Raw genomic sequence first — 26,624 nt, forward strand, 5'->3', positions numbered from 1 at the left:
GCACCCTTGGGGGTTTTTGAGGGGCATGCATATACTTGAGCTTTGGTGTGAGTTGGATGCTGATGAAGAGCATAAATTACTTGATTAAAGTTGTCTAACATGTAGAAAGCAGTGTACCTGGCAAGTCTTAGATAATGCTGTTGTCATAAGGCTGATCTCAGAGGTCAACCTCTGGATCAAAAAATGAGACAAAGAAACAAATCCTCCTGAGTAAGAAGCTTTCCTTGGTTTTATTTGATAATTCTATAACCTACTGACAAGTCTGAATGAATGATCTAAATGCTGTTCTAGATCTCTGATTGTTCCAAGTCTCTGAGCAAAGGAATAAAATGATCTTAAATGTTCAGTCCTGCATTCAAGGATCTGCCTTTGGATTGTTAGGAAACTTCAAAAAAGCAATAGCTGAACTGGCAGAACTTAGAGGCAGTGCGTGGTGTACGCTGTTAAGCATTTCTTTGCAGCTGTGCATTTTGAAACCCAAGTAGGCTAATAAACTGCCCAAGAAGTGCTTGCCCCTCCAGGTAGGGAGATACATCACCAGTACCATCATTCATATTATTTGTGTGACTCGTAAGTAAGAAGAGACAGTCATGTTTATTAGAGAGTAACTTGTGTGCTAGTAGGTGATTTGTGTCGGGAGAAGGAAAGTGATCATAGAATCCATCATAGAATCATAGAATGGCCTAAGCTGGAAGGGACCTTAGAGATCATTTTAATCCAGCCTCCCTGCTGCCAGGGACGCCACCTCTTGACTAGATCAGGCAACACATGGGGACCGAACAGGAATCAAACCCGCGACCTTGGTGTTGTTAGTGCTACACTCAACTGACTGAGCTAACCGGATGAAGAACTGAAGTAGTAAAAGGTGGAAAAGAAAGGTTGTCAAAAGTATTAATCACTCTTTTTCCCTCTCTTTTTATTTCCTCTTGCAGACTTTCAAGTGCTGACCTTCTCGGTCTATTAAGTTATTATAAACTTTTGCTGCTCTGCGAACACAAAAAGATGTCTCGCAGCCCTGATGCTAAGGAAGACCCTGTGGAATGCCCCCTTTGCATGGAACCTCTGGAAATTGATGACATCAACTTCTTCCCTTGCACCTGTGGCTACCAAATATGTCGTTTCTGTTGGCATCGTATCCGCACTGATGAGAATGGACTTTGTCCTGCTTGCAGAAAGGTAAATATCCTGGAACAGCGGCTTCTCTTGCACATATCACAAGGCTCTTGCATTTTGTTGGTACCCAAGACATCTTGTTCCTTGAGGGAAACATTCTTCTAGTCATGGCCTATATCAAGGGTGAGGTGTTGGATCTTTCATACTCATGTGTCAAAGCTGTTGCACAACGGTTAGTCTTGGTTTGTTAGATTCAGAACTGGATTTATAGGGGAAGCCGTGGATCAGAACCAAGGCATGCTGATGCTGGGAGAACTGTTTTTAAAAAAGTAAATCCTTTGAGTTGAGGTGCTCATGCATTGACAAAGTCTTTACAGGAAGGACAGTGAGAATTCCAGCATCAGGGGTTTGCTGAGGGCCAAGGTTCAGCTAAATGAGCAGAGCTGTGCGAGGCAAGCTTATAAAGCACCTGCTTGTTTTGTCTTTGGCACTGGAGCTTTGAATCTATATTTTTCTGGACACTAAATACGTAAAACCTTTGGAAAAATATATCCAATGGTGTTAAAGTCTAAAGCATTCCAAAATCTGAGCTAAATCTGTTTGTCTAGTATTCTGATTTTGTTGCCAAATGCTTAAAGGTAGTACTTTGAGAGTCACAATTTCTCCCTGTCTCTTAATTGAGGTCTGGCTGGTACTTTGATTGGCCACAACTGTAAACTTCAGCTTCACTAAGTTGCCTGCTTTTTCCTTTGAATTATTTTCCTTATGCTTTTAGTGTTTCGCTTAACCTCATTATTTCCTTATCTTTAGTGTTTTAATAAAATTGTTTCTCAGTATCTTTTTCTCTTTAATGACTTCGCCTTGATTGTAACTTTCTTGCCTGCCCTTCCTCTTTTTGTAATCGCAGCTACTTAGGTCCTCTATTTCTTCTGCTACTTAATCGTGATCCTATCCTCAGTTTATGCCTTTGTTGGCTTCCTGTCTCATATTACAGCTCCTTTTGAGACTTCAAGTAATCTTACTTGGTCTCACTATCTTCAGTCACTGCCACAGCTTTCTATAGGCCCTTCCAGTCATATTCTCTTGCTGCTCTTTTGGGCTTTGGCTACACTAGAGCTGTCACTGCTAACCTGTGTTTGGATGCCTCTGCAAGCCTGAAGGCTATCCCACAGCAACTTAACATATTTGTTAACAAGTTGCACAAACTTGATGCAATATTTGAACTGCACGCTCTAAAAGGAAGATGTACCTGTCACTGACCGAATCAGTCTCCACATGTGATACGTGCTGTAGATGACACATGCTGTACAGTAATTTTCATACTACAAGCAAGTTTTTACTCTTCTGGTACGACATGAGATTTCTGGAATTTCCTTGTCTGAATTGCTTCATTTGCCTGAATTTCTTACACCACTTTTTGCGAACAACTCTTTGATTCGTCTTTACCTGTTCATTATTGGAAGCGTGTGGAATATATATAAAAATCTCAGATGCAGTATGCTATTCACTCCCTCTGGGCATCTGAATTCTTTGAAATATGGATACTGCTGCAGCCAGACTTTTCAATGTGGAATTACCTGGCATATGATTGGATGTGCAAATATTTTCCGGAGTTGGATACAGTTTGCTCAGAAAACAGTTTCTGGAGGAAAGCTAGAATGAGTGCTACCATCAGAATGAAGCACACCAACTGTTCCAGGAGAGGAAGGAGACCTCTTCTTTCACAATGAACAAGGATTATGTTCTTGGTGCTTTCTTCAATCCATGGACTGCAAGATGTTCTTGAGTAGAGTTGCAGCTATGTTGCTGAATTGTAGAAGATCTGCTTGGAGGAGGCTGATGAGTATACTCCTTTTATGGCACAAAGTCATTGTGATGCAGAGGCTCCATCAGGATTTTGGGAATAAATTATTTTGAGCTATGCAGTTGATGATGGCAACAAGTAAATGTGAAGAAGCCACCTTTTGAAGTGTGCTTGACCTTCTGAACCAGGTATGTGGGTTTTTTGTGTGCGGTATGTCTAAATGGTTCCTGTGTATAGTACATTTTCTGGGGAAAAGACCTACACAGTTTTCAAATTCATATCTGCTGTGGTGTGCATCAGTTGTGACCACTTAAAATGCAGAAGTGCAGAACATTGCAAAGCAACAAAATTTCTGCAGGAAAGTTTATAGTAGGTACTATAGTTTGAAAAGGTGTGTTGTGTTTGTAATGCATATACCGATGCAGAGTACTTATGAAGAATGTTCTGAATAAACTATATTAAAAGAAGGCTGAATTTTATGCACAATTACATAATAGAAACTGCTATTTGTGCCGATGGTATTGAATGCAGTGCGAGTTCTCCAGTTATTTAATTAGTAGTCTGTGGAGAGGGGCAGTAAAGTTTTTTGCTGTTGAGGGATTTTGGCTGAAAAGTTTGGGGGAGATTTTGGAAAAGTCTGGGATAAAATATTGTGGCTATATACTACAGTGGTGATTATGCTGTTGATAGATATTAAGTGTGCCCTGCATATATACCATGATTTTTCTAAGCTTCTCTAAGTGAAAAGATGTTAGCTTGCAGTTTTTCCCACCAGGAAGAAAATACTTCTACATGCTTGAGCTGTTATATAACTTAATATTTGCATGTGCAGAATATGTTCATGTGGTTGCCATCGAATTAATGCCTTTTAAGAAATTCTTCTGTTAGTAACAGTAGTAGACAAACATTTGCTTTGTTTTGATTTGTGAAAGTAAGGTGCTAGTATGAATTTAACTGGAATGCTGCTTGAAAATAGTGATTGTTAGTTTTCACACATTAAAAGCTTTCTAAACCTTGTTTGAATCTTCCGAAATAGACTTGGAAATTGTTCCTGGTCAATTCATTAACTGCAAAAAGTACTTCCTTAAATAGAACTGACCTGCTTTGAGTTCCTGATGCCCTTCAGAATTGTACATGTAGTCAATTGTAAGATGCTAAGCAGGCCTTCCTGTTTTTTCCGGTCAATTGATTTCTTAACTGTGAGTGAAATAGCTGCTAACTAGTAAAATTAGAATGAAAATATGCTGTCCTCAAAAGAGATGAATGTAGCAAAAAGCTGGTTTACAGGTCACCAGACTAGCCTGTTCTGGTTGTAAACAGTGATTTTTGTCTTTGCAGCGATTTTTCTTTAAAATTCAATGGCCTAGGTACTCTTTGTTATATGAATAATACGTACCACTTCAGTTGCTTGTATTGCTTTTAATAGAGCATAGCACACTCGACCTTATGTCACTTGTTGCAATTTTAAAATCCAACAAAAAAGCCTAGCTCTCTCACATTTCCTGCTTGCTTTGCCCTTCTACCAAATAATATAACTCGATACACAGCTCTCCTGTGGTGTGACTTTGCCTTGTTCTTCAGTTCCTTGATTTAGTGAGCTTTATTCCTTTTAGCACATTGTATTAGAGATGGAGAGAAAGAGTGAAGTGCTGCATTTATGACCAAGAAACTAACATGTCCTAAGTGTGTTTTTGGTCCTGCTTCTGTGTAAAAGGAACACCTGGTCTTAATGCACAGTCTCTTAAGTGTCAGTTGTTTCCTCTGCTTTTAATCCTAAAACTGTGTAGTTTAATGGAATGAAGGGTATTCAGAAATTTTTAAGAAATTGCTAATTTTTATTCTTGGTATAAATAGTATGGTGTGAACTATGCATAAATCTTACTGACTTTCTCTGTATTTCTCATTTCAGAACCTATTTGGTAGCAAGGCAACAACTGGGAAATGTTGGTACATCTGTTGTATGGAAGGAATGTGACCCATCTGGGAATGACAAAAGCAAAGTGCTTGATAAATCCCAGCTCAGCTTTCAACAATTGGGAAAATGTGGGGAAAAAAGTCTGAAAGAAAACAAAACTTAAATGATACGACAAACTTAGTCAGGAAGACTGAGAATTCATCAAGGGCCATCTCTTGAGACTACAGAAGAGACATTTGAACTGTTGATGAAGTTCTTGTTAGGACTACCAGCAACTTGCAGTTAGTGTGAACAAAATCTGGTCAGACTATTTTCCATGTTGGCACATTTTGTTCAGGTGGCTTCCATGGTTTTTGCTGAAGAGGATGTGTATAACTTAAGTGGAAGGTGTCATCTAAACTTAGTGAATCAGTGATGTTGACATCTCTTAATGTCTTCCATCTGAAAATACATAAATGCTGAAAACATTTAATATAGCTACTTTGCTTGTATTTCATACCTTCTACTAGCTAAGGAATCAGTGATAGAATCAACATGTATCTTATGCTGCTGCTTTTTTTTTTTTTTTTTTTGTAATGAAGTGATCGTGTCAGTAGCATTGCTGCTTTGTCTTTTGTAAGACCCTAGAGCTTCTGGGTACCTGTTGTCCTCCCCTTATCCCTATTTTGTAGGGCTAGACAGAGTAAATGTCAAGTGGTACTATGGGATACACCAGCAGCCAATTTGCTGTGCTTGGCTTTCAGAGCTGTGTTGCACCTAGCCTTCCTTGCATAAGTCCATCAGCTTCAACACTGTGGGGAGCAATCACTCTGAAGATGAAATGATTTATTGTCCTATTTGTAGGCTGATTGTATGCTCTTATTTGAAGGGAACAGGATTTCTAATACTTAGAGGTTTTTAGAATTCGCTTCTGAAATATTGGTGCTGTGTTTACTTGTCTTCCTCACTCCTTAAATGCACAGTATCTCTTATCTGTCATTGGGCCACTCATGTATAGATAGAAAAATAATCTATCCCTTCTTAGATTGGGTTTCTGATTTAATCTAGTGATTCAGGAGGTGCACACAGATTCATTTACGGGTCCTGCAAGTCAGGATATCCAACTACTTATATTCCTTAGCAGCATTAGACTGTCATAAGAGTGATAAACATATGTATGAAACATTTAATTTATAATACAGCTCAACAGTATCTAGTGAGAACTTCTGATGATTCTGTCGCTCAAACAAGTGGCGGCGAATCAACTGCTGCTACTTCTTAGTGATTGAAATCCTTATTCAAGCAGTCTCGTGCTTCAAGACATTTCTCTTTCCTGATTCTGAAGTTGCTGTTTAGTTTTATACCTCCCAGAATTTTTTGTGTTCTCCTGTACAAATAAAAACTATTAGTTTTACTATGGACAGATTACCATTCTGCACATGGTAATGCTTGAGCTACCCAGGATGTTTCCTGGCTGATACTCACAACCTTCAGTAGCAAATAGCAATACAGAGAAAGAACATACTGTTGGACTTGCTTCTCATTTGAGAATATGCTCTGAATGTGCTATACTTAGTGAGAGCAGCCCAAAAGTCAACCCCATCCTGGGCTGTGTCGAGAGAAGTGTGACGAGCAGGTCAAGATAGGTCATTCTGCCCCTCTGCTCTGGAGTCCTCAGCACAAGAAGGATGTGGACCTGTTGGAGTAAATCTGGAGGAGGCCACAGAAACAATCAGAGGGCTGAAGCACCTCTCCTATGAAGAAAAGCTGAGAGTGTTGAGGTGTTTCTGCCTGGAGAACAGAAGGCTCTAGGGAGACATTACTGTAGCCTTTCAATAGTTAACGTGGGCCTAAGGAAAAATGGTGACAGTCTTTTTAGCAGCGCCTGCTGCAATAGGACAAGGTGTAATGGCTTTAAATTATGAAAGAAGGTAGATTTAGACTAGATGTAATTCACAATGAATGTGGTGAAACACTGGAACAAGTTGCCCAGAGAGGTGGTAGAAGCCCCAACCCTGGAGACATTCAAGGTCAGGTCGAATGGGGCTTTGAGCAACCTGATCTAGTTAAAGATGTCCCTGCTTACATCCAGTTGGGCTGGATGACCATTGAAGGTCTCTTTCAACCTTCTATGATTCTAAGAAAGAAGCTGATGAACTTTAGCACTGTTTGCTGTAGTTTTCTTGAACCTTGAGGAGCCTTACTGAACCTGCTGAAAACAGTGAATTTGTTTCTTAACAGTACCAGAGGCTAGCACGCTTGCAAGCCTTGCCTTGTGTAGTATAGGATGTGAAGAAGGAATTAATCTGTGAAAGGGTGGTTTGTGGTTATGATACCACATCACTTGATGTAGGGCAAGCCACTTTATTTTTGAAACTGTATCTGCCTTATACTGCTGCACTTGTTTTCTTCCCATTCCTACCCTAACTCAGCTTGATTGTGATAACCGAATTAACTGTCTCTTTGCCAAGCGGTCTTTCTTTTCTCTAAACCAAAACAATATCTGTTCTTTATTCTGTATGATTGACTAACACAGAGTTTGAAAAGCTGTTTAAAAAGTGAAATGCCTTGCAGAATTGTTCTGCATCTCTGAAGTCCTCATATGTACATGTGTTAAAACTCGAAATAATCATTGGCCATAGCTAATCTCAAATGATTTACTAACAGGTCACTGTTGTTTGTCAAGTACGTTGTGAATAACATAACTTTTTAAGAAATAGCAGTTTTAACTGCTCTTCAAGGGTAGCATGAGTCCTTACTGTGTCTTCATGTTAAGAAGTTAGTTCATAGAATCACAGAATCATAGAACAATTCAGGTTGGAAAAGACCCTTGGGATCATTGAGTCCAACCATTAACCCTACACTACAAGTTCACTCCTAAACCATATCCCACAACACCACATCTAAGCGATGCTTAAACACATCCAGGGATGGTGACTCAACCACCTCCCTAGGCAGTCTATTCCAGTGTCTGGCCACCTTTTGGCTACTGCTAAAGTAGCTTACAAGTTTAAATTGCTTTGTGATACTAAAAACATGTTGCAGAGAACTTATTGTTTAACCATGAGATGCCATCTGCTGAAGTTGACTGCAGTGTATTTTTAGAAGATGTCTCAAGTATAGTGTAATGATGCTGAACTTCCAAGTGTAAAATGGCTCTTGTTTTGTTTGGGGGTGTACTCAGAAGATGATCTGGTGTGAGGACTTGCTGGTTCTTTCAGCAGCATCATGCAAGCATGAGGAATATGTGCTTTTAACCTAAGCCTTATTTTCGTCTTCTGCTTTTGATTTCTCTCAGGTCATACAGTATGTCAGCTAGTTTTGTGTTCTACCATTAGCAAAGGGCAGTCAGGATAGAATGAAATCCATTGTTGTTGAACTTGCGTATTGAAACCTTTGGTTATGGTGGTACAAGCAAAGAACTGAGTTCCAACATATTGGTGAGCCTAAGTTATTCATCTTAAGCCTTCACTGTAATGCACATCTCTTGTAGTTTACTCATTTTTTACTTCATCTCAGTGTTTAGAAACACTTCTTTTTGTCTGAAATGTATTTTTATTTACTTGTTGCTTTGCTTAGCTTTCCTTTACGTATAAAGTGTGAAATATAACCTCTCAGTCTGAAAAAATTGGGACAGGGAAGGGATGTGGGACTGCTTTAGGAAGTAATCTGGGGCAGAGGACAGTGCACTGTGGTGTAGACCAGGCTAAAATAGTGTGCAGAGCGTTGCTATAAAGGCAAGGGGAGCAGTCTTTCTAGATAATTCTGAGAACACTTACACTAGCAGAAGGTACTTTTGAAATTAAAATCTATTATGTCTGTCTTTTAGGAGTTATCTGTATCTGATAATCTTGAGGTTAAAAATGTACCTTTGTCCAGGGAAGACAAAGCCCAAATTTCAGACTGATAACACAAACACAGTAAGAATACTATTAAATCAGTGAGCAGTAATGGTATTGAAATCTGTCTCTTGACTAGAAGAAGTTAGCCGTGAAAAGATTGAGCCATGTGCTGGTGTTACATCTTGAGCTTGATGGGCCAGTGAAATTGCATTTCTATTTAGAATTCTTATCCCATAGTCTTTACTTTGCTAATACACTTAAGTATCCATATCTGTATCAGACAACTAAATATAAAGTGAATATTCAGGACATGCTTTCACCCTACTTACTATGCTGTGTTAGTGAAATTTTAACAGGATGTGTTGGCTGTCATATTGCAGCTGCTTGTAGTGTTACCAAGCTGACTAGATGGCTGGGTTAGAGTGTGGTGATTGCCTAAATCAGTCTTATGTCTATAAATAGGAGAATTCTGGGGAAATAGGCAAGGTATTCACCTTTCCTAAAGGATGGAATATGCCACTTATAAAATCTGATGGGCCATAACAGACAGAACAGCATAACGAAGAAGTTTGTATATTAAAATGTCAGGATTAATGATTTTCAAATTTGTTTCTTATATGGGTTGTTCTTAATGGTATTTGTTGTATTTAGCCATATCCAGAAGATCCAGCAGTGTACAAACCACTCTCCCAGGAAGAGCTGCAAAGGATAAAAAATGAAAAGAAACAGAAACAAAATGAGAGGAAACAGAAGATATCAGAGAATCGCAAACATTTGGCCAGTGTACGGGTTGTACAGAAGAACCTCGTCTTCGTGGTAGGGCTGTCTCAGCGCCTAGCAGATCCAGAGGTGAGCAGTTCACATTTACACATCTTGCTCTTAACTTATTGTCAAGAAACCACTGGAATAACCTTGTGCACAGCTTTGTCTGTCTATCTGATGGGTAGAAAATGAAGCAGCATTGAAAAGGTTCACTGCTGGTGAGGTCCCCTCTTAAGGGAGCTTGTTTGGATTCCTTCTCAAAAATAACCTCAATAAGCGTTTATATCTTTGCTTTTTGGGAATATGGATGCTTTGTTAAGGAAATTGTTCTTTGTATTTGTTTAAAAATGGTTTGTTGTTTACCTAAAAATAAGCTTAAGGATTTTTTTTTTTAGATATTAATGTTCTTAAACTGGTTCTGCTGGCACTATGTAGCTGTGTCGTGCAGCACCAATTCTAAATTAGGAGATTGGCTGAATTGTAAAGAGCAAATGTAGTGTAGCACAAACTTGTAGGGCCAGAAGAAAAAAGCCAACACTTGAAGTGTAACTAAGAAGGAGCAAAGGGTGATGTCAGTTGAGGGAGAAAAAAGTAGTAAGACGAAGACCCAGGAAAGAGTTGGCTTGCTACTCTTCATCATCAAAAAGAACCAATTATGTTGACAAAACCAATTGTGTTTAAAATGTTTTATTTATTCCATCAATAGTTCAGCTGCGGGTGGCTAATGGAATTAGTGCTAATGAGTGAAAGTACCTGCATTAGAATATGGAGGGAATGAACTACAGGATAAGATAGATGTTTTCAAAACTACTGTGCCAAGTTAAATTGATTGGACTAAATTCTCTGAGAAATCTCAGATAGAAGTGTCTGTTTCTGAGGACTTGCAGAGTATGGGCTGCATTTTGGTAGACTGGGAAAGAACAACTGTAAAAAGCTGCTCTTATTGAAGGGGGAAGAAAGGGAGGGATATGAAGGAAAGAGAAAAATCAAAGTTAAACTGATCTGGCATGTAACGCTTGAGTTTCTACAAGAATAGAGCCACAAATATTTGCAAACAACTGTCAACATTGGCTTGGTGCTATTTATTACTGAAAAATGTATTGGGTTTCTTTGACCAGATAGAGGATTTAAGTACATACCAGAAGATAATGTGTACTTACTGAATATTGCCTATTGCACCAAGATGACTTGATTTCCAAGAAAGCTAGCCTGAAGGAGAGATGGGCTAAAAAATAAGTATTCAATATGTCCTATTTCAGTTTTCCACTCGAGCAAGCAAAAAACTCCTGCACAAGTAAAGATGATTTGAAAGGGGAGATTGGCTGCTATTTGCTGTTTCTGGAAATAGATCTGTGGCTCATAATGGAGTACAGGTGGATCCACTTCTGTTGACATGCTCTTGTGAAAACTGTGAAGGCTGTGCTGCCATATCTCATCAGCAGTATAATCTGCAAGACTCTTGAAGAAACTCTTCTACTTTACTCAAGATTGCCAGTCTCTTGGAATGATGCCCAAAGATGGGATGTAGGATCTTTCAAAAGGATATGGATCAAGTGAAGAGCAGTCAGAAGAGGCCAGTGAGTGAGACTGGTTGTCTGTACAACGGGCACTGTAGTTCTACAGGTTGTTCCAAATGTGATTAATGCTGTTAGATCTCGAAGACTTTGATGCTCCCTTGAGAAGGGAGAGGAGATGATAAGTAAAGAAGTGCTTGGATCAGTACAGCTTAACTGTACTGTCCAGGGTTAATATGAAGACAGACCTGGGGAAACGAATCTTCCTTTTTAACCTCTCAGGTTATTGTCTAGAACTAGAAATACTGTTAGTTTATCTAGCTTCAGTCTGATCAGTCAGTGCTTTTGCTTGCACCCCCTTCTATTATGGGGATTAAAAAAAAAAAGGCTTTTGGTACAGATTGTGTCAGATGCATTGCCAGGCCCATGGCACGTGGGTAACCGGTGTTCAGCAGAGTTGCCTAATATGATGGAGATGTTGCTGCTTTGTGCAAGATCCATAAATATTTGTACTTACTGATGCAGGGAAGGGCAACAGAGGAGCATTTGTTGTTGTGGTTTTTTTTTTTTCTTCAGGGGTGTGATACTCATTCATCTTAGCATCATGTTGCTTTTGAAACATTTTTTTCTCACACCTGTTAAGTGTCAGATACTGTCTTCCTGTACTTAGTCTGGTCTTCTGAAAACTTGAGGCTATCTTGAGCTGATTGGTTTATTCTTTTTCTCTTTGCAGTGGGGCAAGCGAGTCAGGATTCAGTGTTTTGTTCCTAGCAGTTAGTATATCTGAATGCAAGTTTAAGGCGGTTATTTTAAAACTGGAATGAATGTGATTTTTAATTTTCCTCAAATTATGAAGCAGATACGTTTTTCTTATTTGGCATGAAATATTCCTGTATTTTGCCAGAGTGGGGTTTGAGTGATCTGTGTAGTGAAAAAAATTAAGAAAACCCACAGTAAAATATGGGGTATCCTTCATTCAAGTTCTTTATAACAGTGGCGGTGTACTCTGTATTGCAAATAGTCACGTTTTACATTGAAAAACACCCTGCGTATACATGTTCTTCCCTTTGTGGAAGAGATCTGTTTGTTATTAAAAGGCTGTCTTTTCACAGTTATGTGGAAGAATAATGCAGCCATATGTGAATTAATTTTCCAGTATACCACTTTAACTTTCTTTTCTTGTAGGTTTTGAAACGACCAGAATATTTTGGGAAGTTTGGTAAAATACATAAAGTCGTCATTAATAACAGTACATCATATGCAGGCTCACAGGTAAGTTAAGAGGCCCTTGTGATATTTTTTTAATTCCGTCAGAGAAAAATACACGTGTGCAGAGTGAATTTGGGGCTCTCTATTTCTGATTAAGCAATAGGTTAAAGAAGTAAAAAGAAAAGATACAGCATTGCAAAAGTCAAATTACTGTTAAGTTACTGAGGCATTGTCCACCCAGACTCTCAAAGCTGAATGCAAGATGCAATGTTAAAAACTATGATATGGGATGAGAACCTTCAAAGAAGCAGCAATGTAGCTTTTACTCACTACTCTGTGTTTCAAGGATAAAATACCCTTGAGCATTTTTAGAACTTCCAAGCAACATCATCATCATCATCGAATGGCCTAGGCTGGATGGGACCTTAGAGATCATTTAATCCCACCTCCCTGTCATGGGCAGGGACGCCTCTCAACTAGATCAGGCAACATTTCTTATTTTCCCAATTCTTTATGCATTACATGTAAATTTTCATGGATTCCACCAATTTTGTTGGTTTTCCTATTAAAAACATCTAGCAGTGAATTAGTGAGTTTATGAAGTGAAAAGCAACTTAATGTCCAATTCTATCTGGAGAGATTAAAAAAAAAATATGGTATGTTTCCTTTCTAGGGTCCAAGTGCCAGTGCATATGTAACATACATCCGGTCAGAAGATGCTCTCAGAGCCATACAGTGTGTCAATAACGTGGTGGTAGATGGCAGAACACTTAAGGTAGTAATATTTTTGCTTTTCTGTGTATATGTACCAGGACACTAATATCAGTGCATATTATAAAATCTTAGTTGGATGGATATGCTTGCAGTTAGGAACAAAAATGTCCAGGTTTTGGGTAATGGATTTTGATCCATTTTCCTAGCATTAAGCACGACACAAGTTTAGTGAGCTTCCAGCAGGCAATAATTATAGGGGATTCATTTCTTAAAATGAAGTCTGAGACAAAGAGATGTAAGACCTCCCCATTCCCATAGTGGTTTGGTTTGGTTTTTCCTTTGCTATATAGCACAGTGTGAAAACTTGATTTATTTGCTTTTACAGAGCATTTCTGTAGTCCAGACACCACACCTCCCAAACTTCCTGGGAATTTTTTTTTTCTTTTGGTATCTGTGTAAACAGGTACTCAGGCTCACTTGGCTAAATTGGTGGCTATAGAAAATTATCTAGTTAATACTAATTTCCTAGCCCTGTTACAAAATACTAACCAGATTCATGTAATACAAACTCATAACTCCTTGTTTGGCTTCTTATGATTATGAATGCAAATATTTACTGAGGCTCTTATTTTGTTGTTTATTTAGATTGAAAAGATAAATACCTACTAATTATCTAATCAAGTATATAGATTTCTTACAAATGGACTTCCTAGTCCATCTGCATCAAAAAGTGCATTATGATGGAACTCCAAATCTTGGGAAGGAATTTATTTATTTTTTTTTTTAGTTCTTTTTCAGACATAACTATTTTTTTTCCCTTTACACTGTGAAAGACATTCTTAACCTCCAGTGCTTAAGTAATGATTTTTTCCCTTTTTCAGGCATCATTAGGTACAACAAAATATTGCAGTTATTTTCTAAAAAATATGCAGTGTCCAAAACCAGACTGCATGTATCTACATGAGCTGGGAGATGAAGCAGCCAGTTTCACAAAAGAGGAAATGCAGGTAAGTGTAATGAATGGGAAGCACATGAAATGTGACATGAGTGTATTTCATTGTATTTAATTTAGACTAATATGTGTATAATGTAGCCTTTTGCTGAATGTTATGGCAGAGATTAATTTTGACATTTAAAAGGTGATTAACTAGTTGGATATTGGAAGTGAACAGTTAGTTAAATTTTTTCATTACATGCTGCTTTTAAAAGCTGAAAAAGCAACTGGGTGTTCATGAGTCAAAAAGATGGAGAGTAAACTCGTAGCCAGGAATTTAAATAACCTTGACTTATCTACTTGCGCTTTATTCATACCAATGCAAGGTAATACATGTTATTTTAAATCTCTGTGAAAGAAGTTAATGCAGATCCATTTAGAAATAAAACATTGAGGATAACTGTAATAGAACTTAAATACCAATGCAAGGATTTTTTTACTATCTCAACATTAAAATGCTTATTACCTGGGGTAGGGGAAGCAAGTAAAAGGGTAGCTTTATTTTCTCAAAGGTGGTACATTCTGACGTCTTTTGGGTCTGACCAACATGAGGTATGGTGAAGCTTTTAAACTCAGTCTCAAGTCTGCCAGCCTTGCATCCGTGCTGTTACTTTTCCATGTGGTCTGTCCATGAAGCAGATGGTCTCCACCCCTAGTGCTCACAGAAATGTTGTGCAAGTAGACTTTATTTCATGTGTTAGGCTGATGTAAGCCAGAGAATAAGAAGGCCCATATCTATTAAACATTTTTTCCAGAAATTAGCAGTGATTTCTGAGGATTTTGGCTACATTTTCCTAAGTTAGGAAAAAAAAAATACCCTGCTGCTTCAGATGAATAGTCACTGTAGTATATATTTTGTCATGGATAATGGCAATAGGAGGTGAAATACAAAGAGAACTTGCAAACCAGGCCACCTTTCCTATTCATTTCTCTCTATTTCTCGCACTATCTGTGTCTGTTGTATTATCCATGTTTGAGAGTATGTTCTTGTCTAGGCTTCTGAGTTTTTCAGAGATGTCAGCCATGAATTTTAATCCACTTTGAACCTGCTGATACTGACAACCTTATAGTCTTTTGTGGCAGTAAGCCCCAGAATTTCACCAGCTGTTTTGTATAGTGCTTTCTTTCACATGTGTTAAACTGATCTCCAGTTAGATTTTTTTTTTTTCAGGTGTTTCCTAATCCTAGCATTGTAGTACTTGCTAAAAGCAAAACCCTTATTCTCCTTATCCATTGCCTTTTTGAAGCTGTAAAACTTTATCTTATCTCTCAGCCTTCTCTCCAGATCGCAGCGTTTCTGGGCACCTCCCTTTCTGTGATGATTTCTGTCTTTCACTTTACCTTTTAACTGTGGATTTCTGTCTTACACTGTACCTTCTAACCATGCCCTCCTTGAGAAGCAGACACATACTCATGATGTTGGGGAAGCAGAATTTCATACAGCAGTCCCTGATGTTTTGTGTGCGGTGGTTTATGGCATTTTGGGTTTCTGTTGTTTGCTGGTTTGTTTTTTTTTTTTTAAATGCCTTTCCTAATGATGCCCATCACATTTTGTGTTTGGTTGCCAGTTAACTGACAATTTCAGAGATCTGGCAGTAAGCTCAGTACCTCTGTTCTGAACTGTAGCAGCCAGTTCACAAGTCAATAGAGTGTTAGTATGGTTTAGGCTACTTTTACTTGAGGGTGTTACCTGACATGCCTCTGGTGAAGCTTGTTTGCTGCCTATTTGCTGAGTTCTCTGGGATTCTTTCAGAGTTCCTCATTATCAGCCTGGCAGTTCACTACCTGAAGAGCTTGGTACTGTCAGCGAGGAGCTTGCTCTTTACTTATTTCTCATTCATGTTGATGGTGGTACATAAAACTGATTCTGGTCGTCATTCCTCATTGCTTGCTTCTGCATGTTGAAAGAGTGACTACTAAGTCTTAACTTTGCTTTTCTGTCTTTGAACCAGTTTCAATTCACTCAAAAAACCTTTCCTCTATCTCAGCTTTGTAAAAAACTTCTCATTTAAAACCTAATCAAAGGCTTTTTATAAAATTTTGTGGATTTTCTTTAGTTATACTTACAGATACGATCATAAAATTCCATCATGTTAGTGAAATAGAGTTCTGTTTTTTGAAACAGACTTTATGGATGGAAGGTGGACTTAGCAGTCTGTAGTTCACAGGATCTTTTCTACAACCCTTTTTGTAGAAGGCAGTGGCAATCGTTCAGTCCTCTGGCCTAACTGCCAGTTAAAATTGATAAGCTACATGCGTTGGACAGGAATTCAGTTTCACATGTGAGTTCTTTCTGAAGTCTTGAGTGGATTTTACTTGATCTTGGTGACTTAAATGAATCTTTCTTTCCTGTTCCTTGTTATGTTCCTTAAACTTCCTTGGTTTTGTATTACTTTCTTGGAAATCGTTGTAAATTGCACAGCTATTGAAAAGTGCATTGTACTTTCAGTGCACCAGCTTTCTGGAATTTGAGTGAGTGTCAGGGAATTTACAGGGTCATTTAATGAGGTTGAATGTTCATTGTGACAGACTTTGATTTTGTATTTAAAAAAATTAAAATCGTCAGGGGATGACCCCAACTTCTAGGTTCAATAACTGTTAATAGAGCTTAAACACTGTGACAAACTGAAAAGAACTGGTAGGACTCCAGGAAGTCTCTGAAAATGAAGTTGGGGATTTAGGTAAAGTAGGTTGGAGATGCTAAGTTCGGCCTCTGGATTGCTTGTTATAAATCATGATTACTGCAAGCTCTTGTATAGGACTTTAATCTTGTTTCTGCCTTAGGTTTATGTGACAGGTAGGTGAGCTTAGGACTGGCCCAGTGTTCCTGATCATGATGTTCAGTCTTTTGCCAACATCCCAGGAGGTTGTTTTGTTTTTTTTTTTACTCGACTGCTTAACGGTTGCAGTGCAGATCTGTGCATCTGAGCTGTTTGCTTATATTCTGTCCATTGCAGATGGCAAAAATAAAGCTTTACCAGTGTGTAATAGTGTAATATATCTCAAAGTTTGCATTTAAGTGAACCATACTCTAGAACCGTGTTTTGCTACTGTAGGGACTAGCTTGGGTGTAGACACTGACAAAATTGGATAAGATGCTGCATACACCAGTGTTTCAGTGTCCTTTTTGAGAGTTGTCTACATAAAGACACATTCAGAATCAACAAGTAACAAATTGGAAAATTAAGTAGCAAAAAAATGGAGCTATTTATAGTGTTTGACTGACTCGCAGTTGCCCTTCTGAAGGACCCATAAGGGAATTTAGTTTCCCAACAGTACTGTTTCCTGAATTTTGTCAAACATTCCTACTTTTTTGGTTTCTTTGTGGTATTTATTTTTTTATAAGTGAAACAAGCAATAGTTTTTTGTTTAGGTTTTTTTCTGGGAGGATGTCCACATTGCCTGTGCATCAATTCCGTTCCTGTTCCAAGAAAATATTTATAAAAAGAATGAAGTAATATGAAAGTGTTAATTTTTAGGTGTACAAGTAATGTGAGAGCTTTTAAATCAATACTGAAAATGTGATATTTACATGTGTTCCAGACTTAAGATTCAGAAGGTCTGACCATAAATCTTGATACTTGTTTCCTTTGCTAAAGAACATCTCTTAGTATCTGAAAACTCTAGATAAAAGCTGTTGACAACTTCAAATTCACGATTCTATTTTGCATCTTGATTCAGCTCATTACAATACTTAACTTGCAAGTAGTAGTTCTGAGGTTGGACTAGTATAACAACTGACAAATACATGAATGTACATCTTGGATTTGTTTCAGATGTCACTTTAAATATTTGGAGGAGAGGATATAGCTGACTTTGTTTCAAATATTTAGCCAAGAGTGTTACGGATAGGATAGACTGGCATACTCTCTTCTTTCACTCACTGGCTTCAAAATTGGCCTTCCTCAATTTTTGATCACAAAAAATTCTCAGTTAATTCAGTTAACTGAAAACCTAGCATATTCCTGTTTTGAAAAAAAAATGATTTATCAGTTATTGCTCAGAATATACCTCTTATTACATGATAGTTAACACTCAGATCACCTCAGCTGTTTTTATTAATCTGTTATTAAATTAGTTTTGTTTTGGTTTAAAAGAGAGATTTTCACTCCTTCCTGTCTTCTGAAAATCTTAGTATGGTTGATAAATTAATTGCAGCCTTGTCTTGGAGATCTAGCTGTTTGTGATTTAGAAGGTATATTGTAGAACTTGTGGTTAAAACTGAAGAGCAAGTTCTTGTAAGGTTGTAACTATTTCTCTGCTTTATAAATCTCTCAGAAAATTACTAATTGGTCCATATATCAGAGTGATTTCTGGGCAAGCTTTAGATTCATTGAGATCATGCCTGTGCTGAGATTGAGAAGCACTGGTTTGAGTTTCAGCCAGGAGTCACCTGTTAAGTTGTTAAAGCCTTATTACTGAGCTGTGGGATGTATATTTGTATATTTATATATAAAAATAATTTTTAGGGGCTGTGTATTTGTATATTTATATATAAAAATATTTTTTTCTACCTATAAAAATAGATATTAAACCAGCATTCATTCATCGTGAGTTTGTCTTTCCTTAGGCGGGTAAGCATCAGGAATATGAACAGAAACTACTGCAAGAATTATACAAATTAAACCCCAACTTTCTCCAGTTATCTACGGGTACAGTTGACAAGAACAAGAACAAAGTGACAGCACTGCAGAGGTATGATGCGTAAGTACTGACGTTGATAAACCAGTACCAGTTTTCTCTGTGTGGAGACATGTGCACCACTTTGTATTACAACAAATTGAGAGAGAGTATTACTTGGTAAAGAAATGTTTTTCTGCTGTGTGCATTTGGATCACTAGTTCAGAATGAGGTATTCTTATTTTGAAAGACCTTATACTTTATGTTTTCCATAAACACTTAAATTTGTTAAAGTTTGTATGTCAGCTTCCTTGGTGTAGTGTCATGATGAATGCAGTCTGTACTCTCACAGCTGAGGTGTCTTATAGTCTTGATATGTTTCTTACTGTGCTTTTTACATCATGATTTATACTCCAGTCCTTATGTTAGGTGTCAGGACCTTGGAAATTGAAAGTAAAATGAGTTTCTTTTGTGTATGAATGAAAGATATCTTGGTTTTAGCTAATAAACTAAAATGATTTATTTTTTACTATGTTGTAATTGCAGATGTGGCTTATTACTGCCTGTTAATAGTTTGTTAAGTAAGTTATGAAAAGACTTCTGTCCATATGAGTACATAGTCACGCAAGGATAAATGGAAGGCCTCAGGTTATCAGTCCTTATATGAACTATCCACTCAAATGTCATATTTAAGATAAAGATTCTAAAAAATGTTAATTTCCTGGGCTCCTTTTTGTAGAATTTTCATAATGAGATGTGCAGGGTGGAAATAGTAAAAGTTAGACTGCACTTTGTACACACCTTGGCCTAGTAATTGGGGCTTGTGTCGTAATTTATCTGAATTTTTTGGACAATTTGCCACTGGCAGCATCACTGCACAGCAATTTAAGCAAGAAAGTGGATCCTGTATCTGAAATATTGCTAGTGGAGCTTGACTAAGCAGAATATAATTCTGAGAACTGGTATCCCAGCTGGTGTACTGGGATTATTTTCTTTAACTTCTGGAGGAAGTGTCATGTGACTGCAAGTGATCAGAACCTCTAGCTGGATGTTTTCTTGAGGACTGTGCCACTTCTTATTTCTTGGGCACTAGTTTAGTATTGACTTAGAAGGTAAAGTGCAGCAAGTAAAGCAAATACACCACTTCCTGTGTTTGGGTGTTGATTATTTTATATTATTTATATTATTTTATATTCAAACTCTGAACTAATCTGAAGTTGAAACCTAATTAGGTCCCAGAAAAACAGATTATACCGATGAGGAGAGAATGCTCTATCTGAAACTGCAGCAAACCCTGAAGACTTCAGAAAGCAACTCTGAATTGGAGCTGGCCAGTCTGTGGTGCTAACACTTTGACGCTTGTATTAAAAATGGCAATTTAAAGGCAACAAGTGGTCTGGAGTTCTTTGTTAACACCTTTTTGGGTTGCAAAGTGAATTTCTTCCTGCAGCTGGGATTTTGAGTGTTTCTTCGAGTCCTGTCTCATCAGTAGAAAACGTAGCTTGTGAGCTTGTAAAGGCGTGTTGTTTTCCTTCACAGCTTTCTGCCCAATGGCATTCTTGGTTTTGTCTGATTCATAGATACGATATTAATATTTCTGACACTTTGTCGGAGCCTCTGACAATTTTGTGGTTGCTCTTGTATTTATGGAGTTCAGGATTTCTGTTTCACTCTGGAATTGAACAGAAGTTGAGTTCTAAATAGTAGATGTTCAAGTATAAATGGCCAGCTGTATGAAACAAACTATGCATAAATGCTTTTTCATGATTGTGTTCTAATTTGAAAGTTCCTGCTCATAGACCTTTTTCTTGCTGATGAAGGCAAATGTAAAAATTCTCCAGTGCTCATCTCTCAGTATGTCACTTGATAGTCATGGTGACTGCTTTCCCTTGTAATTAGAAGTATATTCCATGTTTAAAACAGATCAAGTTTTTAATTTCTTTTCCTATTGATCTTTTCCTAAATAACTGAAATGAACGCTTGCTTATGCTACAAGTGGAAACCCTTGTTATACAGTTGCTGGTCTTTTAGAGAACAGCGCTTTAGAAGCGCGCAGCCTTGCATTTAAACGAAACAAAACCCCCTATATGTACGGAAACCCACCCCAGAACATAAACCAGTTTTTCTTTACCTTTCTCCTTGAATGCAGAACTGACTTCTAAGTGTGACATTTTAAAGTTAGTTTTAGTATGGACATGGCTTTGTACTGCAGCAGATTTAAATTGTAATATTTAGAATAAATATGTTAATGGCTTGGAAGTCTTGCTATATCTAGATTACAGCTCATTTATGTAAGGATTAGAATATTAAATGACTGACATTGTGCTAATTATGTCTTCATTCCTTGATGTTCAATACCTGATCAACTTACTATCTCTAACTTATTTCAAATGTGTACAAAGCAAAGATGAAATCTGTAAATCAGGTCAAGGCTCTCATATAAATATATATGTATATAAGTATATGAACAAAGATGGAGGTAGAGTAACAAATCTTGGAATACTAACTCGGATTTGATGATAGCTACTAGTACCGATTTTATCTGTATAGGAGTAATAAACATTTGTGTTGATATAAGCAGCTGTAGGAATTTCTAGATTCTGACTGTGAACTTAGTAAACCGACCTAGAGATGCAGAGTAATTTTTGGACCATGTAATAAGATATTAATGAAGGGTAGGCATCAAGATGAACATATGTATTAAAAAATACTTTTTTTTCAAAGCCTGTTCCTTACAATGACAGCACTTGGAGATTAAGAACAGCATCCTAACTGAAGCAAACAAAAAGCTAAAGTTAATAGTAATAAGATTGTAGGATTAGTGGATACCACTGGATAAAAGTAACTATTTTCAGCAAAAACTTGGGCTTTGAATCCTCTCTTGTACTTCTTACAGATCTAAGGTGCATTTTGAAATGAAATGTAATGTTACTTTGTAAAAAGGAAATAATAATGGCTTTAAACTAAAAATTAAGGGAGCAATAACTTGAAGAGCGTGGTGGTATGATGGGTCTCATTGTGTATTACTAAAGTTGTGGACTCTTGCGTAGGTGTAAAACACAAACTTCATCTGTTGGGACCAGGCTTTTTAGGGCCTGGAATCTAAAGCATTTATTTAAAAGCAAAAAAGTGATTTAGTTCACAATTTACAGAACTTAAAAATACTTATGGGCTAAAGGAAGTAATTCAAAATGAGGTGTGTGTAGGTCTGGATACTTGAAGCTGTTCATGAATTTTTAGGTTTTGGGGGTTTTTTATTATTTTTTTTCCTTTCCCCAAAATGGACAAGTTTGGACTCCAGCGTTGGCAGAACAGCTATTTATTCAGTGAAGAAAGCAGAAAAAATTACCCCCAGTTTTCTCTCTCCCTTCCCTACCCCACTAATTATATTTTTTTTTAAATTGACACCATTTAAAATCTGAGAAATAATATCCAGATAAATCTATTTTTATGGATTGTCTGGCACAAGGATTCGTTTCCCCTGTGGTTACAATTTTTTAAAAACACTTTCTTCATAACTTGAACTCTTCTTTTTTTTTTTTTTTTTTTACTCTTGCCTTTTTCCAGACCCAACAGTAATAACAAAGATGCCTGGCCATCATTACAGAGTTCAAGTAAATCAGCCAACGGTTTAACAATGGAACACAGGAAAACGCCTCCTATATTAGAAAATGGCACAGACCCAGAACACATGACTCCAGATGGTGCAGACTCAGATTTCGGGTAATTGTGCTGCCTTTTATACTTCAGATAGCTTGCTTTCTCTCTCACTGATTGGTGTGGAGGGAATGATTCTCCAGACTCTCTCTGGTTGGAGAGCTGGATTCAAATCCTGATCAGGTCACAAGAAGCTGGGCTTAGCTTTGCCCATGTCAAAAAAGACCAATTGGCGGATTGCGCAGAACCCCAACGTGAAGTTAGTAAGTGATGGTACAGGTAAGGGCTGAGGGGAACAGAATAACCAGAGGATCCACAGCTTATGTAGCTGCATGGCCCCAGCCAGAGCTGAGCCTTCCATTTCTATACAGAAGCTTTTACAAAAGTAACACACGCTAGCTCCTGTACATCAGGAGGCTTGCAACTTGGAAAAGCTTCAACAGAAGGAAGCTAAGTGTTAGGGCTGAATATCAGTCATCTCCTTCCAGTGGTGTGTTCCAGAAAGACAACTGCAGAGGTAAGGGCTCCCTGATTTTAGTACACAGTAATGGGAACAGCAGGGCAGCAGATTCATCTCAGGCTTCTTTGTTGCAGAGGAAGTGATTTGTCAATTTGCAATAACTTCCTTATTGCTAACCAACATTTTTATTTTCTTTTCCTCTCCTGGTGCGCTCCTTGAGTAGAGCTGGTGTCCTCTTCCATCATATCATGAGCATCACTTGCAGTTCTGGTGGTAGTCTGTAGTTGTGCTGGTTTGTTTGTTATGGACCCCCTTAAGTAATGTCAGTTGAGTTCACTCAGAACTTAGAGGGAAAAATAAGGTAAACCCTAGTATTTCAAGAAGTAGTGTTGACAATTAAGTAGCTGATGGTTATCTTAAATCAGTGTCAAACTGATGCTTTAACATTGTGAATGCTGTCGAAAGTGGTACCTTTTTATGCTTATTAGCAGTCCCGCTGAGGTGTGGTCAGAGGTCCTATGGTTGCATCTCAGTAGTGACCTGCAGCTTCTGTATCTTTTTGTGAAAAGAATGTACTAAGGGTAGGTAAAAAATATGGTAACTGGTAGATATTGAATCTTGTTCTTTCCTGAGGACTGGAAGCCTGCCTTACAGTTAAGGGCTTCTTAGGCAGGTTCAGGTATAATAAACATTTTCAACACTTAGATTGTCATTAGAAGTTGTCTTCCCCATATCTTTCTATGACTTCCTGTCAGCAGTTTTGAAAAGAGAATTGGACTGGAATATCAGCTGTACAATCAGAATGATTGCATGGAGAAGAATCTACAGCAAACTTTCGTGCTGTAGGTATTCAGAAAGTAGTAATCCATTGGAAACAAACTACCTTAGAAGAACTTTATTAGTGCCGTTCAGCCTCTGAGTAGGAAGTATTTGTAAATCTTCACTGCAGTAATGCCTGTTTGCAAGTATATTCCTCTGATTTTTCTTTTACAGTCATAAGTGCTGCAGTTATCTTTAGGAGACACTCCATCAGTGTTCTTTTGCACAAAAATTTTTATTTATGGATTGCTCTTACAGTTTCTTTAGAATGGAGAAGAATTAATTCTGCTGGATTTTGACTCTAGTTACTCTAGGATGGGGAGAACAAATAAGGGAGGAAGTAGTCTTATGAATTTTTGACCTTGGTATGTGGCTTTGTGCAATATTTAAACTTTGCAGCAGCAAGGGTCATTTGAAAACAAGGTGTAGCTAGAATCTGAAGTCTGCACCCAGTCAAAATAATTACTATATATATAATTTGTCTTGTGCTAATACGTCAAGCCTGTAGTTTGATATGCATCATATTCTGGCCTCTTAACAGAACTGAAATTCATATTCTTGCTTGTGGTCCTTGTTTGTAGGACTGGTGTTTTGGGCTATGTAGCCTAGTGCTTGTGCATCTTCTCTTATGGGTAGATAAAAACCCGTAAGTTCAAGGTACGCAGGAAGTACCTTAAAGTTGTAAATGAGAGATTTTAATCTGAACTTGAAGTAATACTGTTTCATTAGTGTGGCATTAGCATAATTAAGGCAACTCACAGATGCCAGTCAGAATCTTGAATCCTAAGATGTGCCATATCAGCCAAGTCGTGTTAATTCCCAGTGAATAGGTTTCTGAGGTGATTTTCTGATGCATCCTATCTTTTATTCTCTTTATATTTGACAGTTTGCTTATGCTGTGTCTTTTTCTGCATTTTCCCTTTCTGTCATCTCAAAACTCAGTTTTCTTAGCTTGGAACTACTACTACTGCTAGTTGAAGCTTGAAGGCTGGTGGAAAACTTGACTTCCACCAGGCCTAAATAGTTAATGTAATCTTCTGTCTTTCCACAGATTTATTTAGGATTTTTATGAAAACTGACAATTTAGGTATTTGAAAAACAAATCTGCTCCCAAGGTCCTCTCCGGTAGTAACATAGGTGGAACTAAGTACTATGGAATATTGCTGTAGTACAAGAGTCCTGTTTTCTAATGTTTTTTTAATGGTATAGAGTTACTGTGAATGTGTTAAAAACTTTCCTTTTGTTTCTTAACAGGGCAGTCAGCAAGCACAGTCAAGAGTGGTAGGAGGAAGTATTACAGTGTATGACAAATTATTGGAATTAAAAAACACAAGTGTCATAAATAAATGGGCTTTTTACCTTCTTAATTCATCCTAATTAATTTTTGCTTTGTCTCTATTTCAAGGCTTTTCTACCACCACAAAAGCAAATGTTGATTTTCACATCAAATACTTGAGTGTCTTACTGTCTTTTTTTTCCTCCCTCTTACTTTTGCAGCCCTATTGACAAACCTTCAGATTCCCTCAGTATAGGAAATGGTGACAGCTCCCAGCAGGTGAGACATAAAGATAAATGATGTGAAAGTGAAAATTAAGTTTGAGGGCTTGGTGTAACTTGTAGTTGGAGAAGCAAGTACTTTCTGAAGTATATCATGATTTTAAGCAAAATTTTAAAAATGCTACTGCTGCGTTGTTTCTTATGTTTGAACTTGTATTGAGCTTTGTACTGAGCTTTATATTAACTAATCTAACTGCAGCCAAAATTTTTGAGGACATTTTTCAACTGTAGTTAGTGAAAATACTTTATATATGAACAGGTCCTAATTGTTTCTCATCCTCTCTTGCCTGTAGATAACAAACAGCGACACACCTTCACCACCGCCTGGTTTAACAAAACCCAATCCAGTCATACCCGTCAGTTCATCTAATCACAGTGCACGGTCTCCTTTTGAAGGGGCTGTAACAGAGTCACAATCACTCTTCTCTGACAACTTCCGGCACCCTAACCCCATCCCTAGTGGGCTTCCTCCATTCCCCAGTTCTCCACAGACTTCAAATGACTGGCCCACAGCACCAGAACCACAGAGCCTCTTCACATCAGGTATGTACACAGGTTACGTGCTGGGTATTGCTTGCTTTTGCAGCTGATGGCTGAAACTGTAGTACCAAAAGCTCTAGGGCTTACTCCATACTGTTGTTTTTTTCCTTTTGGAAATTATTAAATTTTGCCACCTATCTAAAAATTAATTGCACTGAAGTAAGAGTTTCTTCTGAAAGACATTTTCCAGAGTTATCGAGCTACATTGCTAAATTAGCTGAGTGCTTATTGTAGTTTTTCTTAGCCATATGCCTTTCTAAATAATAGAATGATATGTATGCTTAATATTTAATTTTACAGGTTTTTACTGAAAGTGGGGAAAATATGCAATGTCAGTATATGTTAGTGTAATTATCTGTTATCTATAATTCTAGCATCAGCAGCTGTGCACTGAAATTCAAAACTGCATAGTTATCTGAAGGTGCCTGATCTTTTCTGAAGTGAGATTACATACGTTAGGAAAAGATAAAAATATATGGTTGATTACATCAGCCAAGAGATACTTGTATTTTCCAGGTACTTTCCTATGAAATACCACTTCATACGAATGAAACATCAGTTTAGATATATTTATATAGTCTTGAGAATGGTTAACGCTATTTAAGAGCTCACAAGTTAAAAACCTGAGGGAATTGGTAGAAAACTAAATTAAACAGTATCAGTAATAAATAGACTGTAAATGATACTTTAAGACACAATTGATTTCCTTAGTGATTACTTGCCTTCTCATGTTTTTCTGTCATAATCCTGTTTGTAAACAATGTTTTTTACTAAGGAAAGCTACTTGCTGCTAAGGTACTATATGCAGAGGTGTGTTTTGAGGATTAATTAGCAGTTACAGATAATTTCCAGGCAGTAGAGATCTTGTTTGTTTCATAATTAATATAAAATGCATGGTTGTTATTTAAATAAGAATACAAAGTACAGGGTTTTGCCTAGTAGCTCTGTATATCCTCATGGATTTTAGAGTGAAAGTAAAAGTGTGGACTTCTTTTCTAAGAGAGGATGCTAAGCTTAATTTTAACTTAAAGCAGCAGACCAGGTTTCCTGCCAGCAGAGGGAGTTAATGTTGTGAGTGATACTACCTTGTACTCATCAGCTTGCATTACCCCAGTTTTGAGGAAA

The 26,624-nt window shown here is 37.6% G+C and overlaps 1 protein-coding gene across 5 annotated transcripts in view; it reads left to right on the top strand.

Moving 5' to 3' along the window:
• Positions 1-935: 935 nt before the first annotated feature.
• Positions 936-26,624, top strand: part of CNOT4 (CCR4-NOT transcription complex, subunit 4) — a 45,399-nt gene continuing 19,710 nt past the window's right edge. For 2 of the 5 annotated variants that reach the window (XM_009877550.1, XM_009877552.1), the window contains exons 1-8: positions 936-1,176; positions 9,305-9,502; positions 12,115-12,201; positions 12,812-12,913; positions 13,734-13,859; positions 18,417-18,541; positions 24,900-24,957; positions 25,253-25,502. In XM_009877550.1, coding sequence (XP_009875852.1) covers positions 1,003-1,176; positions 9,305-9,502; positions 12,115-12,201; positions 12,812-12,913; positions 13,734-13,859; positions 18,417-18,541; positions 24,900-24,957; positions 25,253-25,502 — 1,120 coding nt within the window. In that variant the 5' untranslated portion in view covers positions 936-1,002. Of the gene's footprint in view, positions 1,177-9,304; positions 9,503-12,114; positions 12,202-12,811; positions 12,914-13,733; positions 13,860-18,416; positions 18,551-22,033; positions 22,190-24,899; positions 24,958-25,252; positions 25,503-26,624 lie in introns of all 5 variants that reach the window. The other 3 variants (XM_009877549.1, XM_009877551.1, XM_009877547.1) reach the window with 2 other exon arrangements.

The sequence above is a fragment of the Apaloderma vittatum genome, unplaced genomic scaffold (genome assembly GCF_000703405.1).
Source record: "Apaloderma vittatum isolate BGI_N311 unplaced genomic scaffold, ASM70340v1 scaffold4111, whole genome shotgun sequence".
NCBI classification, from domain to species: domain Eukaryota; kingdom Metazoa; phylum Chordata; class Aves; order Trogoniformes; family Trogonidae; genus Apaloderma; species Apaloderma vittatum.